At 35.8% G+C, this 19,127-nt stretch overlaps 2 protein-coding genes across 13 annotated transcripts in view; one reads left to right on the top strand and one right to left on the bottom strand.

Moving 5' to 3' along the window:
• PALS2 (protein associated with LIN7 2, MAGUK p55 family member) overlaps positions 1-19,127 on the top strand; it is a 165,054-nt gene that overhangs the window by 132,878 nt on the left and 13,049 nt on the right. For 10 of the 12 annotated variants that reach the window (XM_061414339.1, XM_061414335.1, XM_061414336.1 and 7 more), the window contains 7 exons: positions 3,038-3,079; positions 4,553-4,684; positions 7,592-7,691; positions 8,021-8,089; positions 9,653-9,814; positions 17,088-17,290; positions 18,246-18,374. In XM_061414339.1, the coding sequence (XP_061270323.1) occupies positions 3,038-3,079; positions 4,553-4,684; positions 7,592-7,691; positions 8,021-8,089; positions 9,653-9,814; positions 17,088-17,290; positions 18,246-18,374 (837 nt within the window). The remainder of the gene's footprint in view (positions 1-3,037; positions 3,080-4,552; positions 4,685-7,591; positions 7,692-8,020; positions 8,090-9,652; positions 9,815-17,087; positions 17,291-18,245; positions 18,375-19,127) is intronic. The other 2 variants (XM_061414331.1, XM_061414330.1) reach the window with 1 other exon arrangement.
• The window catches only part of GSDME (gasdermin E), a 99,803-nt gene continuing 87,023 nt past the window's right edge, over positions 6,348-19,127 (bottom strand). Inside the window, exon 11 of the mRNA XM_061414342.1 lies at positions 6,348-7,642. The gene's annotated coding sequence lies outside the window, so the exon portion shown is untranslated. The remainder of the gene's footprint in view (positions 7,643-19,127) is intronic.

Below are 19,127 nucleotides of genomic sequence, written 5' to 3'. Positions count from 1 at the left end.
AATGCCAAAGAATGCCCAAACTACCACACAATTGCACTCATCTCACACGCTGGTAAAGTAATGCTCAAAATTCTCCAAGCCAGGCTTCAGCAATATATGAACTATGAACTTCCTGATGTTCAAGCTGGTTTTAGAAAAGGCAGAGGAACCAGAGATCAACTTGCCAACATCCGCTGGATCATGGAAAAAGCAAGAGAGTTCCAGAAAAACATCTATTTCTGCTTTATTGACTATGCCAAAACCTTTGACTGTGTGGATCACAATAAACTGTGGAAAATTCTGAAAGAGATGGGAATACCAGACCACCTGATCTATCTCATGAGAAATTTGTATGCAGGTCAGGAAGCAACAGTTAGAACTGGACATGGAACAACAGACTGGTTCCAAATAGGAAAAGGAGTACGTCAAGGCTGTATATTGTCACCCTGTTTATTTAACTTATATGCAGAGTACATCATGAGAAATGCTGGATTGGAAGAAAGACAAGCTGGAATCAAGATTGCTGGGAGAAATATCAATAACCTCAGATATGCAGATGACACCACCCTTATGGCAGAAAGTGAGGAGGAACTCAAAAGCCTCTTGGTGAAAGTGGAGAGTGAAAAAGTTGGCTTAAAGCTCAACATTCAGAAAACGAAGATCATGGCATCTGGTCCCACCACTTCATGGGAAATAGATGGGGAAACAGTGGAAACAGTGTCAGACTTTATTTTTCTGGGCTCCAAAATCATTGTAGATGGTGACTGCAGCCATGAAATTAAAAGACGCTTACTCCTTGGAAGGAAAGTTATGACCAACCTAGATAGCATATTAAAAAGCAGAGACATTTTGCCAACAAAAGTCCGTCTAGTCAAGGCTATGGTTTTTCCTGTGGTCATGTATGGATGTGAGAGTTGGACTGTGAAGAAGGCTGAGCACTGAAGAATTGATGCTTTTGAACTGTGGTGTTGGAGAAGACTCTTGAGAGTGCCTTGGACTGCAAGGAGATCCAACCAGTCCATTCTGAAGGAGATCAGCCCTGGGATTTCTTTGGAAGGAATGATGCTAAAGCTGAAACTCCAGTTCTTTGGCCACCTCATGCTAAGGGTTGACTCATTGGAAAAGACTGATGCTGGGAGGGATTGGGGGCAAGAGGAGAAGGGGACGACAGAGGATGAGATGGCTGGATGGCAACACTGACTCGATGGACGTGAGTCTGAGTGAACTCCGGGAGTTGGTGATGGACAGGGAGGCCTGGCGTGCTGCGATTCATGGGGTCGCAGTTGTCGGACACAACTGAGCGACTGATCTGATTACCTGATTAGTATTCAGCTGAACCTAGAAGGAGTCCTCTGCAGTTCTCAAGTTCTTTCTCTGGGCAATCTTTCCTTACTGTTGCTCTTTTCTGTGCACTGTGGCCACTTTGATAGCCCTGGTCACTCAGCTCATCTCCTCAAGGTGGAGACCGTCAGGCTTCTACCTAGAGTCTCCCTTCCTGCATTACACCTGGAAACTTTTTCTCTGCAGTTAGTTTGGGCAGTGGTAAAGTTCATCTTGTTTGTTTCCATTTTTTTTTAGGATCACTGTCTTTGTAGTCTGATGTCTTGACAAACATTTCATATATTTTGTCCTATATTTTAGTTTTCTCAGGTTAGAGAATGGGTCCTTGTTACCTCATTTTAGTCAGAAGGGGTGTTATTTTATCTTTACTTTCATTACCATAAGAACTTAGTTTTCATTTAGAAGGTTCTAAGAGTCAAGAAGTAAGAATACGTATTCCGTTGAAATCTCTCTCCTAATCCACTACCAGTCTAGTCCTCACTTCCTATTGTTAAACAATTAGATTGCTTCCAATCACTTGTGATTAAGAAATAATCAGTAGTTAATAGTTTTCTATGTAAGTCATTTTGCATATATCTGAGTTAACACTGCTGTTGAGTACATTCCCAGAGATGGATTACTAGGTCAGAGATTTTTTGTAATTTTGATAGCTGTTGATTGCTAAATTGGCCTCTCAAGGGATTAAATCAACTTTTCCACCCACCTGTTAGGACTGTGGGTCAGTTGGCATTTTCCTATCTACAGAATGTTGTCAGATATTTGGATCCCTGCTAATGTGATGGGAGGAAAATGTTACTATAATATAGTTTTAATTTGTATTTATACTCTGAGTGAGGTTAACATTGCTTCCTGGTTTAAAAGCCACTTTCTTTTTTCGATTCCAACTCCTTTAGATTGTTGATCACTTAGTTCTGTTAGTGATTAGAATATGAGATTGAAATATTTTAGCAGATTGTGTTTAGTCACTTCTTAACCAATAAACAGTTAACATCCATAGCTTATTAGTGAAACATTTTTAAGTGTGCTTAATAAAATATAATTGTACAAAATCTAGTCAAATCTCTATGATTTAAAGGCCATTGCAAAATGTTTAGATCAAAGGTTGGGGTTAATTGATTTTTCAGACAAATTTTCAAAGGTCAGAGTAAAACTAATATAATCTGAGTATTTGAAGCATAAGAGTAATGTCCCAAAGCTTATTTGGTTAATGAGAAAAATGAGAATTGTTTCTTCTAGAAATCATTTACATTTGAGAGATGTGGTTTGTTTCACAAATGATGATATTTCCAGCACCTTTTGATGGGAGTAGGGAAGTGAATATTTGAAATTTGGGGTAACTGAGAAAGTGTAAGCCTTTTGTTACAAGTATATTCTGACCCGCAGGTAAGACCAATAGACACATTCACGGTTAGATGATAGGATTCTCTTACTATTGATCCAGTACAGCTTTTATGAGAAATAAGGAGTATCCAAGTATTTTTTTTTTTTTTTTTACAACTTTTACATATCCCTCCTTTATCTTTACCTCATCTCTGCTAACTTTTGCTTCTATCATTTATAATTTTCAGGTATTATACCCTTTGGACATTTAATTAGGGAAGTAGTTGCTTTACCAAGTGAATGAAATGAAAATGGGCCAGTAGTTTGTCTATATTTATTTAATTTATTATCAATTTAAAGTCTGGCTTTATTTATGCAATGAAAAATATATTTTTAGAGTTGCACCAATATGGAGAGGCATCCCGCACACGTCCGTCAGGTATGGTGTCATTCCAGGACATTTTGTGGTACTCTGTGTTTCTGTCTTATTAGCCAACTAAATTTACCTAATTACATTTAATCATTTTGGTTTTTATCCATTGCCAAACCACTGAGCTGCATGCCATTGTCAAGTTAGCCAATTATCACATTTTAGCGATCATAATACTGTTTGTATGCTTGCTTTGTAGATATTTCTAAAATTGCGTATCAGGAAAAAAATTACTGGTTTACTGATTTTTTTTAAGCATTAATATTTAGCCTTTCAAAAGTTATTGAGAATATTCTGAATGCTTTCTATAAAAATCATCTAATTGTAAATAACTAAAATTTTGTCATGTTTCAAATTTAATTATTTTTAAATTATTTTAATATGCATCTGTCACATTACATTTTACTACACTAATAATGTAATGATCTACTTGTGCTATTTGAATATCCTGTTTGGTTATATTTATACAAGTATTGATAAACATAGGAAAGTAACATCATTATTTTGACTAATTATGTGCTTTCCTGCTTGTTAGTTTACCTGCTGATTAATGCTTAGTCAGTTTTCTAGAAGATAAAATTTAAATTTCTATAAATATGCCTGGAAAAGGTCTGTAGTAAGAAAGTAATTGGTCTGAACTTGCCATTGAATACTGAAAATGCTTTTAACCTAACTAGAATTCAAAATTAAATAAACTAAATATTTTGGATATTGGAGATCATAACTACCATGCTAATTGACATAGTTTTATTAATAAAACAGATTTAAAAGAAATTTCCATAGTTACATGAATTTAAATTGGAAATAGCTTCAAGGCTTTTTTAGTATTTGTCTTAGTATTAATTTGATGCTGATCTTTTACATCAAAGCAGGATAATTCCAGAAAACTATTTTCCTCACAACTTTTGGCCAGTGTGAATCTATGTGACTAAAAATATATGTTATTACCAGGGATGAAAGTTTGTTTTTTTAAAAAAAGGTTACTGACTATATTTCAGGTCTGATTTCAACATGAACCTTTATTGTTTAATTTTGGCTTTAGGAACCTTTCAAAAAGTCATTCCTACTATATCTGAAACATATGACCTAACTGCATATATTAGTTCAGGATGTTAATTAGAAAGTGTCATTTACTTACATAAAAATTATGCACTGTTGGTTGGACAATCATCTGAAAAGATTGGGAGAAAGTGAGAAAGCAAGAAAGGTGGAAGAAAACAGTTGTTAAACTGTTAAGATTAGAAGTTAAAGATAGAAACAAAAATTTAATGTAATACTAATGTTTATTTCCTGTTTTGTTTTCTGATACCAAATTATTAATGTTCTAATAACTTTATATTTAAGGAAAACAAGTTCCTTAGCTGAAGTACTAAATACATTATCATTTACATTATCAATTAATTCACAGTGCTTTGAAAAAGATTTCCAAAATCCAGTGACAAATGGTACATTTCTAGTATTTTTAATTGTGCTGTGTTTTAGGTATTTGTGAAATGTCATTTTGATTATAATCCATACAATGATAACCTGATACCCTGCAAAGAAGCAGGATTGAAGTTTTCAAAAGGAGAAATTCTTCAGATTGTAAACAGAGAAGACCCAAACTGGTGGCAGGTTAGTACGCTTCTCAAAATTTCTTCACCTGCTTTCTTATTTTCAATATTAGATCTGACCAATATCTGAATATTCAGGAGGAAAGTATTATTGTTTGTTCTAGTGATTTTTTTTTCCCTGCATGAACAGCTCCTGCTTCATGGCTATTAATTTTGTGGACAGAAGACCAAATTGAGAGGGACTTTGTGAGCAGCTGTTAATAAATTCAGTATTAACTAGCCTGTGGTTTAGAGACTAGACCAGTCGGTTCTTCCACATAAGATTATAGTAAAATATAGCACTCAGCAGGAACAACTCCCCTGAGGTCATCCCTTTTTCAGTGTTTGTTTTAACTAGAAGTCTTTACTGTGGGTAGAGTAGTCTTCCTCTTGTCTTCTCTCACTGTATGTATGTTCATGACAAATAAAATTTAATTTCTTTAATTCTTGAATCTATTTGCCCACCTCAGTTATTGAGAGTTGAAGGTTTGCTTTATCATCTGTGTTGTTTGGTTTTGGATTAAAATCTGTGTGTATAGAAAGGGATATGTGTTACCACTGTCTTTTCCCCCTCCATTTTTCAGAAGATGTGTGTGATAGTCTTCTTGTTTTTCCTTTTCACTAATACAGCTTTCAGAAGTCTCTAGCAGCAGTAATAAGTCTGTTTTTGTAATTGCTTACAGAGACTAACAACCAGAACTGGAGAAACAAAGTCTAAAATTCCTTAAACTGTCACAGTAAAAGAGAGTCTCATTAAGGAGCAAGGTGTGAGCGGGAAGGACCTGGGATCCATGCTGAACTCTGAATTAAACTGAGATGTTAGAAACTCAGGGCTTCCCTGGTGGCTCAGACCATAAAGAATCTGACTGCAATGCAAGAGACCCAGGTTCAGTTCCTGGGTCGGGAAAATCTCCTGAAGAAGGGAATGGCAGCCCACTCCAGTATTCTTGCCTGGAGAATTCCATGGCCAGAGGAGCCTGGCAGGGTACAGTCCACGGGGTCACTAAGAGTCGGATACCACTGAGCAACTAAACTTTCATTAGTAACTCAAATTAACTCTAATAAGTTATATTGACTTCTGAGGGGGGATGAATTGTAACAATAAGAACAATCTTACTAATATGTCCTTCAAATTAAGACATTATAATGTATAAGTGTACTGTGTGGTGAGAGAACTAAGAAATGAATAAACAGAATCCATGAGTTCAAGAGGTTTCAACTGAATTTCTTAGAACTCTCATCTAAAAATATCTGCTTTCTATGGGCAGTTTCCTTTGTTGAACTTTCCCAAGTTTCTTTTTTACCCCCTTCTCTCTGAATGCCATCTCTTAGTTTTCTTCTAACCATGTCAGCATTATCAATCTGTCTCTTCCTGCATTTTTGTCATCTGTTACTCAAAATGTATTTTTTAAGATTTTAATTGCTAAAAATAATACTAGATTTTTCTGTTCTAGTTGTAAGGGTAAAGTCACTAACATTGTGTGATAAGCCAGTATCTCTAGTAGCCAGTTCTCCAGCCACTGTTTTGAAATACTTTGGGTTTCAGTTTAAAAGTTAAGTTTTTTTTTAATTAATTTATTTTTTATTGAAGAGTAATTGCTTTACAGAATTTTGCTGTTTTCTGTCAAACCTCAACATGAATCAGCCATAAGTATACATATATCCCCTCCCTTTTGAAGCTCCCTCCCAAATCCCTCCCTATCCCACTGCTCCAGCCCGACACAGAGCCCCTGTTTCATTTTCCTGAGGCATACAGCAAATTCCCATATCTATTTTACATATGGTAGTGTGAGTTTTCTTGTTACTCTTTACATACGTTTCACCTTCTCCTCCCCTCTCCCATGTTCATAAGTCTATTCTCTATGTATGTTTCTCCACTGTTGCCCTGTAAATAAATTCTTCAGTACCATTTTTCTAGTTCCATATAAATGTGTTAGAATATGGTATTTATCTTTCTGACTCACTTCACTCTGTATAATAGGTTCTAAGTTCATCCACCTCATTAGAATTGACTTAAATGTGTTCCTTATAAAAAGGAACTGAGTAATATTCCATTGTGTAGATGTACCACAACTTCTTTATCCATTCATCTGTTGATGGACATCTAGGTTGCTTCCATGTTCTAGCTATTGCAAATAGTGCTGCAGTGAACAATGGAATACATGAGTCTTTATATGCCTAGGAGTGGGATTGCTGGATCATATGGTGGTTTTATTCCTAGTTTTTAAGGAATCTCCATACCGTCTTCCATAGTGGCTGTATCAATTTACATTCCCACCGACAGTGCAAGAGCATTCCCTTTTCTCTACATCCTCCCCAGCATTTATTGTTTGTAGACTTTTTGATGATGGCCATTCTGAACAGTGTGAGGTGGTATCTCATTGTAGTTTTGATTTGCATTTCTCTAATAATGAGCGAAGTAGGTGAAGTTTTACCCGTTTTAAACTTATTCTTCCTCTCAGGATATTCAGATTCCTGGCAGCATGAATTAAACCCTCCACTCTGTTCTCCCAGTGCTGTCTGTCCCCCCGCCCCCCACTTTGATTTGGCCTCAGGAAATACCATTGTAGTAGGATTAATATGATAGCAAACACCTAACAAGTGCTAACACAGAGAACAGCATTTATTCCTTTCCATTCCCTCTAGTTTAGTGTTATAAATAAAAAGGTATTAGTAATTTAAAGATCCTGTATGCTTTTGTATTTTGGTCTTAAAATTTCACTACCAGGTGGCACTCTGGTTAGATGCCCATTGATTCCTCAGTACTAAGGTCTTTCAGTATCCTGACAGTGCCATGCACTTAAATATCAAGGTCCGTTTCTTAAGAGCAAACTTTTTTTTTTTTAACTGACTACTGCATGTCCTGCTTATTAAAATGTTGTCTCAAATTTTAGTCGCTGATATATACAATTCATTAATTTGATTCTAGGCTAGCCATGTAAAAGAGGGAGGAAGTGCTGGTCTCATTCCAAGCCAGTTCCTGGAAGAGAAGAGAAAGGCCTTTGTTAGAAGAGACTGGGATAATTCAGGTGACGAACTCGACACAATAAGTAACAAGTAGCCCTTTGTGGCCACATTTTCTTACCTCTTTCATCTGAATTAGCAGATGAATTTATTTAAAATATATCTAGAGTCAACATCTGCTTCATTGTATCACTCTCAAAAATAAACTTTTTGATCCCTTTCTGCCACCTGCTGGTATTATATCAGAATTCAGTGGCTCAGCTCACCCCTGCCCATTTCGGCTCTGTAGGATGCAACCCTGGGAAGATAATTCTCCCAGCCCTGTAGAATACCCCAGGGCAATGTATATATTCCAACATACTGTTTAAGTTATATTTGCCTTGTCATCCTTCAGGACCTTTTTGTGGAACAATAAGTAGCAAAAAAAAGAAAAAGATGATGTATCTCACAACCAGAAATGCAGGTATGTTTTAAATACTTTGAGAAGTCCAAGTGAACTATGAACTAGCTTTATCATTAGTGTGGCATATGTTCTAAATGTATAATTTTAAATGAATGAATTCATATTAGTTCCCGATTGCAAGGAACTGCAATATGGACACTCAGTGCAGTAATATATAGGCATTATTTAAATCCTGATATACATGCTTGTACTATCACCAGTGTGCTTTATTTTATGAGCATAATTTACAGTAAAATGAATTCATTAAGATTTATGCTTGTATTAATGAAGGAACAATGTGACAATTGAAACTGTTTTTTTAAGAACTTTGACAGGAACTTATGTGTTATTTCTGCAGAACAAAATCCCTTTTTATGACTATGTTAAAAGTGTTATGATTAATGGCAAACATATTCTACCATAACATTATCCATGATACTTTTGGAGAAAAGTACTGGACCAAACAAATCTTAGCCTGATCTAATAGGATTCTTTCTTAAATTTTTTAGATTTAAAGACAGATAAATATGACACCCACCAGTTACTCTTTTCAGTTGTAGAGGCTGCTAAGAGTGACATGCAGCTCTTTGAATCAGAAGGCTCTAGAGACTCTGATTCAAAGACTCAAAAGAACTGATCATTGTAAAGTGCTTTCTTGACTTTAGAGCTTCCTCTATGCTGGTAATAAACTAAACAGCACACTATAAAGAAAATAATGTAATGACATATTGCAATAATAATAATAATAATATAATAAGGGGAAAATAGATTCTCCCTTAACCTGCTGTGGAGAAATTGTGCAAAGAAAGTGTTGCTATTAAGATAATAACCTAAGGAAGAAGTGTTATTATTGTAGATTGAGAGTCATAGCCATAATAATAGGTAATATAATATTTCAAATTCTCTTTGGCTTTATTTTTCATTAAATACATATACTTAAAGCTTTCTTGCAAAATGGAAAGTTTTTCATTTTCCCATTGATTGTAATTTTGGAATGTGTTTCTACTGAAAATGATTAGGATCAACGTTTTATTTTATACATAAATTTAGAATCTTAATATTTAAATGTTATTACGTTGCCTGTATGCATTTTATTAATCAAACTGATATTTGCAGAAGTTGCCACACAGTATTTATTCATTTATATCACTGAAGGAGTACTCATTCTATGAAACTTAGTTAAGTGGCTACTCTAGGTATACAGCTATCCTTCCTATTTGATATGCACTTTTTAGTGGAATAGATTACATAAACTAATTTGCAATTTGATTATATTAACTAATTATTTCTACTGATGAATTGCGAAGAAACAAGTTTTAATGGATAGTCTGTCTTATAAGGATAAAGCAAGGACACTTTTTTAGCTTTGTTAGATTTTTAAGGCAAAAGGATGGAAGCAGATGTTTAAATCAGAATACAAAATAATTTATTGTACTTTACCAAATTTATTTTTAAAAATCTACGCTAAGTCAGTACCGTTCAGGTGATACTTCACTATCAAGACAGCTAAAACATCACTGAACAGAACTGAATATGATGTTTACAGAACTGAATATGATGTTTTCCTATTACCCTTACATTTAGAATTCGATCGTCATGAAATCCAGATATACGAGGAGGTAGCCAAAATGCCTCCCTTCCAGAGAAAGACGTTAGTATTGATAGGAGCTCAAGGTGTGGGCCGAAGAAGCTTGAAAAACAGGTTCATAGTGTTAAATCCCACTAGGTTTGGAACCACAGTGCCATGTAAGTCTTCTGCATTTCCTTTGCTATTTGATTTGGAAGGAAAGGATGTGTGTGTCGGCAGGGGGGCCGAGGTGGGGGGTAGGAATTACTATTATTTTATTCCCAAGGAATTTCTAATTATGCCAATGGAAATGAAAGAGCAAATGATACTGAAACCTTGACAACTCTACAGCTGTCTTGAAATAGCAGTGAAATAGCACTGTAGCCTCTGTCAGCTTGCTGGCTGGTGGCAGTCACTTCTCCAGACTCTTCAATCCGGTAATGTTCATTAAATGCAGGTATTAAGAGTTGTGGCAAAATTAACATTAGCTTTGTATATTCTTGTACGATTGACATATATCTGAAAAGTTGTGTTTTTCACTTATTTTATTGCAAAGAAAAGGGGGAAAGATGCTGGATCCTCTAACACTCCCAATGTCGCAGTCCCTTTGTGAATTTGTGTGTTCTGGCTTATAGGTCTCATTCCTTCAAGGTCATGAGCCTGCTTTTTGATAGCACGTCAAAAGAGATTCTTCTTCCAGAGCAAGCAAGATTAATTAAGTTCACATATTTATTTATGTATAAAATACATGATGGGAAGTACAAGCATTAAGTGAACCAAACACTCATTTTATGATCTTTGCATTCTTTCTCCATTCATACATTTACAAGGAAAGTTAAATAATGTCAAAAGCATGCTTGATGAGAATGGAGTTAAAGCAAGGAGTTAAATGATATATCTGCCTTAGAATGCCTTAGTATAAGGACTACTATACATGTGTCTTTATGTCTTCATCTTGGAGATATATGAGCCTTTACTTATGGGAACTTATCTCTTCCCTGAATATAAGCCAGTTTTGCCTTTGTAACTCCCCTTTCTGTGCTTCCATTGCTGACAAGCCCCGTTTTGATTCACATAGAATTTCTGTAGATGTTTTAATTCCTTTAAGCTTTCCAAGTCAGGTCTTAGCCTGACATCACTCCATCTCTTTCAGATGAGTTTTAGGGTGTCTGTCCTTTCATCCAGTATGCTTAGACATTCAGTTCTCAGTGAGTAATCCTGTTGCTAGCATTCTTAGGGGTGTTGTTTGTAATCCCTTTAGGGCTTGAGTTGCATTGTATACACTGTAAATCAGTAAATCAGACAAATCCTAGTTAAATAGTTAACAAAATAAAAATCTCACTGTGACCAGAGTATTTTAAAGTATTTTGTTTTCTGTTTTTATCAAATTAATGCATGTAGCATATTTTATACCGGTGGCAGATTCATTTTGATATTTGGCAAAACTAATACAATTATGTAAAGTTTAAAAATAAAATAAAATAAAATTTAAAAAATATATATATATATATATATATATAATGAAAAATAACCCCATCTTCTTCTACCTAGTTACCGGAAACAGTCACTTTTCAATCTTTCTGGTATTTCTTCTGTTAGTCCTCCATATGTTTTAATAATATCTTCACTCTGCTGTTTCTTGCTCTATCCAGTGTAGGCCTTATCTGCTGTCTTCCTGAGTGTCCTCCCAATATAAAGATAGCTCTCAGTTCAGTTCAGTCGCTCAGTCGTGTCTGACTCTTTGCAACCCCATGAATCGCAGCACGCCAGACCTCCCTGTCCATCACCAACTCCCAGAGTTCACCCAGACTCACGGCCATCGAGTCAGTGATGCCATCCAGCCATCTCATCCTCTGTTGTCCCCTTCTCCTCCTGCCCCCAATCCCTCCCAGCCTCAGAGTCTTTTCCAATGAGTCAACTCTTCGCATGAGGTGGCCAAAGTACTGGAGTTTCAGCTTTAGCATCATTCCTGCCAAAGAAATCCCAGGGCTGATCTCCTTCAGGATGGACTAGTTGGATCTTCTTACAGTCCAAGGGACTCTCAAGAGTCTTCTCCAACACCACAGTTCAAAAGCATCAATTCTTCGGCGCTCAGCCTTCTTCACAGTCCCAACTCTCACATCCGTACATGACCACTGGAAAAACCATAGCCTTGACTAGACGAACCTTTGTTGGCAAAGTAATGTCTCTGCTTTTGAATATGCTATCTAGGTTGGTCATAACTTTCCTTCCAAGGAGTAAGCGTCTTTTAATTTCATGGCTGCAGTCACCATCTGCAGTGACTTTGGAGCCCAGAAAAATAAAGTCTGACACTGTTTCCACTGTTTCCCCATCTATTTCCCATGAAGTGATGGGACCGGATGCCATGATCTTCGTTTTCTGAATGTTGAGCTTTAAGCCAACTTTTTAACTCTCCACTTTCACTTTCATCAAGAGACTTTTGAGTTCCTCTTTACTTTCTGCCATAAGGGTGGTGTCATCTGCATATCTGAGGTTATTGATATTTCTCCCGGCAATCCTGATTCCAGCTTGTGCTTCTTCCAGCCCAGCGTTTCTCATGATGTACTCTGCATATAAGTTAAATAAGCAGGGTGACAATATACAGCCTTGACGAACTCCTTTTCCTATTTAGAACCAGTGTGTTGTTCCATGTCCAGTTCTAACTGTTGCTTCCTGACATGCATACAAATTTCTCAAGAGGCAGGTCAGGTGGTCTGGTATTCCCATCTCTTTCAGAATTTTCCACAGTTTATTATGATCCACACAGTCAAAGGTTTTGGCATAGTCAGTAAAGCAGAAATAGATGTTTTTCTGGAACTCTCTTGCTTTTTCCACTATCCAGCGGATGTTGGCAATTTGATCTCTGGTTCCTCTGCCTTTTCTAAAACCAGCTTGAACGTCAGGAAGTTCACGGTTCACATATTGCTGAAGCCTGGGTTGGAGAATTTTGAGCATTACTTTACTAGCGTGTGAGATGAGTGCAACTGTGCGGTAGTTTGAGCATTCTTTGGCATTGCCTTTCTTTGGGATTGGAATGAAAACTGACCTTTTCCAGTCCTGTGGCCACTGCTGAGTTTTCCAAATTTGCTGGCATATTGAGTGCAGCACTTTCACAGCATCATCTTTCAGGATTTGGAATAGCTCAACTGGAATTCCATCACCTCCACTGGCTTTGTTTGTAGTGATGCTTTCTAAGGCCCACTTGACTTCACGTTCCAGGATGTCTGGCTCTAGGTGAGTGATCGATCACACCATCGTGATTATCTGGGCCAGTCTTTGTTTTAATACAAAACTATATGCATGAATTCTGTCATAATTCATGCATATAGTTTTGTATTAAAACAAAGACTAGCTTATTCGGTAAGTCGCGCATTTTTCTTGGAGACCTCAGTCTCACAAGCCTCAGTCTTCCTGCTTCAGTGAGGACTACACACACTCCTCTCTGTCTATCCCACGTTAGCATAAGGATGTTTCCCTTTATTGTTGTCCTGAGTTGAAGCTATGGCTCCTGGGTCCCATTCTTTTTCTTTCTTGGTTTATTGCATTGTTTTGCTGCGGCACATCACTTGCAACTTGACAAGAAATGGTGTATGGATGTTAATTTTTGGATCTTTGTGTTTGAAGTTGTATGTTTTTTGCCCTGTATTTGATTAATTGAGAATAGAAAGTCTAAATTGTAATACTGAAAAGATGTTACTCTTGAATCCAGTTTGGTTAAGAAGTCTGTTGTTCAGTCACCAGGTCATGTCCAACTCTTTGAGATCCCATGGACTGCAGCACACCAGGCTTCCCTGCTCCTCACCATCTCCCAGAATTTGCCCAAGTTCATGTCCATTGAATCAGTGATGCCATATAATCAATTTATCCTCCGTTGCCCTCTTCTCCTTCTGCTTTCATTCTTTCCCAGCATCAGGGTCTTTTAAGAAGTCTAGGACATCATTTTAATTTTTGTTCTTTCATAAATGACCTGATTTTCTTCCTTCAGAGTCTTTTTATTTTGTTGGTTTTCATTATCTTATAATAATGATGTGCCTTTGTGTGCATCTATTTTTATTCCTTGTGCTGATGATTGTGGCTCTTCAGACTAGAAATTCATGCTCTTCCATTCTAGGGAATTATGTTTCTTCGATGATTTCTCTCTGTTTTCTGTTTTGACTTTTTTTAGAATTTCTATTAGCTAGATGTTGAACATCCTGGATTTATCTCTTTTGTCTCTTACTTTTCATATTGTCTAGCCTTTTATCTTTTTATTCTACTCTTTAAAAGATTACCTTGAATTCTTTATCTTCTATCTCATCAGTGTTTATCACAACTAGTCATAATTTTCATTTTAGGATTATTTTCTGTTTCCTGTTTAATTTTTTTTTCCCATAGCACCATCTGTTTCTGGGAACTATCTCTGCTGTATCTCTAAGAATATTAAATAGTGAGTGTAATTCTTTTTTATGTTTCTGTTGTATAGGATGATTAAAATATTCTGGAGATGAATAATGGTAATGGTTGCACAACAGTGTTAATGTACTTACTGCCAATTAATTGTACACTTAATAATGGTTAAAATGATAAATTTTATGTTATATATATTTTATCATGATTAAAAAACCCTAAGAATTAATCATATTAGCTTCTTAATATTCTAGTATATAAGTATATCATGCTTTATTTAACCCTCTCTGTTATCGTCCATTTGCATGGTTTGGGTGGCATTTTTGTTACAAGTAACTAAACTGTGTATATGTAAATCTCAGATGTAAAATTAGTAAACCAAAGGATATATATGTAGAGAGGGATTTATACATAGAAGTATAAATATATTTATTTCATCTTGCTTTCTTCATGCCAAATTAATTTACAGAAAGATATACTATTTTACCTTTCAACAGATTTTTAGTAACTGTAAATATTCATATATGAATTTTTATATAGAATTATGTATGTATATCCATACATCAACTCTCATTTCGTTACATGATGTTGGTGTGTCTTACTTTTTTTTAAATCATTCACATTTATATAACATCTAGTTTTTATTAAGCTTCAGAATTAACACATACAAAAAAATATTAAGTGTGACAAGTTTCCTTAACTTGTGATACATTGTCTGGTGGTCTGGATGGCAAGGTCTCATAGGGAAGGAGGTAAATACTGCTGTTAGATTAAGTTGATTTCATTTTCTTTATGTATTATATGATCCTAAAATAAAATATTAAAAATTATTCATCTTCTTGGCTAAACTGCCTTATTAATTATGTTTTCTCTTTACTATGTCTTGGAATAGTTAACAAATGTTACTTTGTTGCTTATTTCCTCACTATATGAAGAGCTGCTAAAGATTAGAATTTTGCTAAACAATCTATTAGTTACCATAAAAGTCTAAGGAATCAGCTGTAGTTAAGTCACCCTGATCTAATTTCTCTGTTCTAAAAATGGAAAAAGACTTAATTATGTGGCAATTTAGATTGTGTGTGTGTGTCCACTAGAGAATGGTATTATAGTTAAAATTCACTTGTAAACCAAAAACATTTCCCCAATAATGTGAGATTCTCTCCATGTGATAGAGGTAGTGGTGGAGGCAGTGTGTGTGTCTGTACGTTCCACTTCAAGCAGCACATTTCTATGTGTGGTTTCACTGTGGTGCATCACAAAAGTCATACTCTTCTAAAATTATCTTCACAGATACTAAGCCAAGTCCTAGCATGTGTGTAGTTGGGGAACTTAAAATTGCCTTTGAAATTTTATCATACCACTTTTGGTAAAGAATTCCAGAAACCTTAGAGATTACACATTTTTTAACATGAAAAGTCATTATGGGCATCTTGAAGCTCTTTAAGTGACTTCATAAATCTCTCTACAGTAATCTGGGATGAGCCAGAAAACAGCAGGGGAAAAAGGGAATTGTCTCGTACATAATGATCTCATTTATCAATTAGACCCTTGTTACTGAGCTTGAACTTAAAGTTTTGTTCTTATAAAAGTTTTCTTGGTGTGTTGTTACAAATAGTCCAAATACTAACTGTCACTTTTTCATCTGTTTACTTTCTAACTTTAATTGCATATAGTTAATAATTTCCTCAGATATTCTGCTTGTATAAGTACTTGACTAATAGAAGTAGAATTTTTTTTTATCTATATCTGATGTAGCCAAACTCAGATTAAGGTTAAACTTGAATATACACACACACGTACACAAATTACCTTTCTTCCTAGGGAGTTCTAGCAAGTTGGCAGAGAGTACATAACTGCATTTTTACAACAGTTTGAAAGGTGATAATTATCTGTTCCTAGCACAGCCAGGTTGCAAAGGAGTTGTATGTTTCTCAAATACCAGATAAAAGGATCTTTGACTTGATCTCTCTCTCATTCTCTCAGAAAGAATACTTCAGGTCAGAGTAGAGAAAGTAGAACATAGTAACATCCAGGTGGCTAGATCTACCACTGAGGTGCAAAACAAAACAATTAACATTTGGAAATGTCAAGTAGAAGGAAGCCAGAAGAAAGGTGTGGTACTAGGGTGAAATAAAGGACAGATAATTTGTGGGTAAAACTACACTTCAGAAAATTGATAATACCAACTAAGAATAGAACTTTGCTCACTTACTGGACTTGCAATTAGGCAGTGTTAAAGTATAAAGAAATTAATACTCCTTAACAGAAAGGGAGTATTGGTCAGATAGAAAAGACCCTCATTTGCAATATACTTCACACTTAAGAAGGAAATGGCAACCCACTCCAGTACTCTTGCCTGGAGAATCCCATGGAGGGAGGAGCCTGGTAGGCTACAGTCCATGGGGTTGCAGAGTCGACTCGACTGAGTGACAGTGACTTGACTTCACACTTATTGCTCTTACCTTAGTTAGGAATTTCAAGTTAGGGCTCTGCTTCTAGGTAAAATATATTTCAAGTTTCAAACTGACTTTATAAAGCATATTTTTTGGATGTAAATTGTATATTGGAGACTACCTCTTAAAACATTTCTGTGGATCAGGGTCAGTAAACTTTTTTATTTTAGATTTTGTAGTCCGTTTAGTCTGTACCACAGCTATTATGAGAAGTAAATGGCAACCCACTCCAGTATTCTTGCCTGGAGAATGCCAGGGACAGAGGCACCTAGTGGGCTGCCGTCTATGGGGTCACACAGAGTCAGACACGACTGAAGCGACTTAGCAGCAGCAGCTATTCTGCCTTTGTAAAATGAATGAAAACATGGGTGATAAAATGAATGAGCAAAGCTGTGTGCCAGTAAAACTTTTTTACAGAAGTATTATTATTTACAATAAGAAGCAAACAGGTTTTGTAAATAAACTTTATTTACAAAAATAAGATTTGGTCATAGGCTATGGTTTGCCAACCCCTGCACTAAATGTAAAAGTCTTAAGCTACCCTGTACATTTTGGTTTATATTTTAATACATTGCATTGTCTCTGTACAAATTCTCAATGCTGTGTTATTTAGTTACTTCACGGAAACCAAGGGAAGATGAAAAAGATGGCCAAGCATATAAATTTGTGTCACGATCTGAGATGGAAGCTGATATTAAAGCTGGAAAGTATTTGGAACATGGGGAATATGAAGGAAACCTCTACGGAACCAAGATCGACTCCATTCTTGAAGTTGTCCAAACTGGAAGAACTTGCATTTTGGATGTCAACCCACAAGTAAGCTGTATGAATTCCAAAGCTGTTTTTTAAGTTTTAGTTCCTGTGGAGTTTTTGTCTTCAGATTATGAGGATATCTCTTTTCCTCTATTACCTGTGGCGATAGAGAACCTTATTATGCATCTACAGCTAGTTTACTAAATCTCTAATCCATTAGTCAGCAGAGACTTGGATGGCAATAGATGCTTGAGTCACACCCCTTCCCACCCAGCACACACACAGCCCCACACATTCACACACATATCCCATTCATTTCATTCTCATTCTGTGTCCTTTACTGACCCCTTCCCACCATTCTACACTCAACCCAATCCCCTTTCCCTACTCAGAGATTTGTATTATTAATAGTTTGGTGCATATCATGCTGTCATTTTAAGTATGCTTTAAATAAAAAAATATATATATTTAGAAAATGTAATGGGTTTTCAACTTTTGTTGTTTCTTATATACATAAATGGAAAAATTCTATACAGATTCTTTAGCCTTTTTTCATTAAGCAGTATTTTTTGAAGATCTTTTCGTGTTAGGTACTATAGAGCTTTTTTTGTGATTGCTGCATGATATTTCATAGTACAGATATATGATTATTTATATAACCACTCTCCAGTTAACGGACACTGAAATTATTTCTGCTTTTTCAATATTAACAGAATTCTACAATTAACATAGAAAGCATTTATATCATTCTTAATGATTTGGGATCATTAATACTTTTTTTTTGTTCAGGGGTACCAAAGAGTAGTGAGACTGAAATCAGAACAAAATTAATGGATCACCATTTTAGGAAAGCACTATATGGAATCAGAAGGATAGAAGGGAGGTGAGGGGATGGGGAGCAGGTGTTAGACTATGTCCTTTATCTTTAGGAAGAGGGCAGGTGGACTTTGATTATTTAGGGTAACATAATTCAGATTCTAATCCTATATAAATTGGTTTGCAACTTTCTTCTACACAGGCCCTGAAAGTGCTGAGGACATCCGAGTTCATGCCCTATGTTGTGTTCATTGCTGCTCCAGAGCTGGATACCCTACGTGCCATGCACAAGGCCGTAGTGGAGGCTGGTATCACTACCAAACTTCTGACGGTGAGGAGTGTTCAGGCTAGCGGTGTTATTTTCCTCCTAAAGTTTTTCCTTTTTCTTTTGGGCATGTTTAATTCTATCTATTCATATTTATGAAACAAACACATTACATAAGGTATCACAGAATAAAAATATGTTCCCTGGATGTAGTTAGGATTTAGAACAGTATTGCTTTTACTTAAAAATCATCGTCCACTCCATTTTAAAACAGAAGTTTACTCTGTGTAAAGGAAATGGAACAGTGTTAAAATGTACATATTAATCTAATTCCCTCTTTTTACCTCTGTGGAAACAGGGCCTATACAAGATGTTCATAAGGTTTACTATGGGTAGAGTTAGGTGTTGTTACATGTTTTCATTTCTCCCTCTCTTTTTCTCATGTTGTGAAAAATTTTAAATATGTAGAAAAGAGGGAAGACATGAACTCCCATGTGCCCACCACTTAGCTTCAATAACACATGGCCATTTTTGTTACAATTAGACCTCTCTTCACTTCCTCCCTCACCTTGAATTATTTTGAAGCACATCTTTGATATCACATCAACCATAAATACTTTAGTATTTATGTCTAAAGATAGACGTTTTGGACGTAACCATGAAACCATTAACACATCAAACATTAGGAAGAGCAGCTTCTTAATATTATCAATATATAGTCTGTATTTGCATTTCCTCAGTATTTATAATTTTTTTTAGTTAGTTTGTTCAAATCAGGATCCAAACAAGATTAACACATTGCATTTACCTAATATCTTC

The sequence above is a fragment of the Bos javanicus genome, chromosome 4 (genome assembly GCF_032452875.1).
Source record: "Bos javanicus breed banteng chromosome 4, ARS-OSU_banteng_1.0, whole genome shotgun sequence".
Lineage (NCBI taxonomy): Eukaryota > Metazoa > Chordata > Mammalia > Artiodactyla > Bovidae > Bos > Bos javanicus.
Note: the sequence above shows the minus strand (reverse complement) of the source record. Positions and strands in the feature narration are given on the sequence as shown.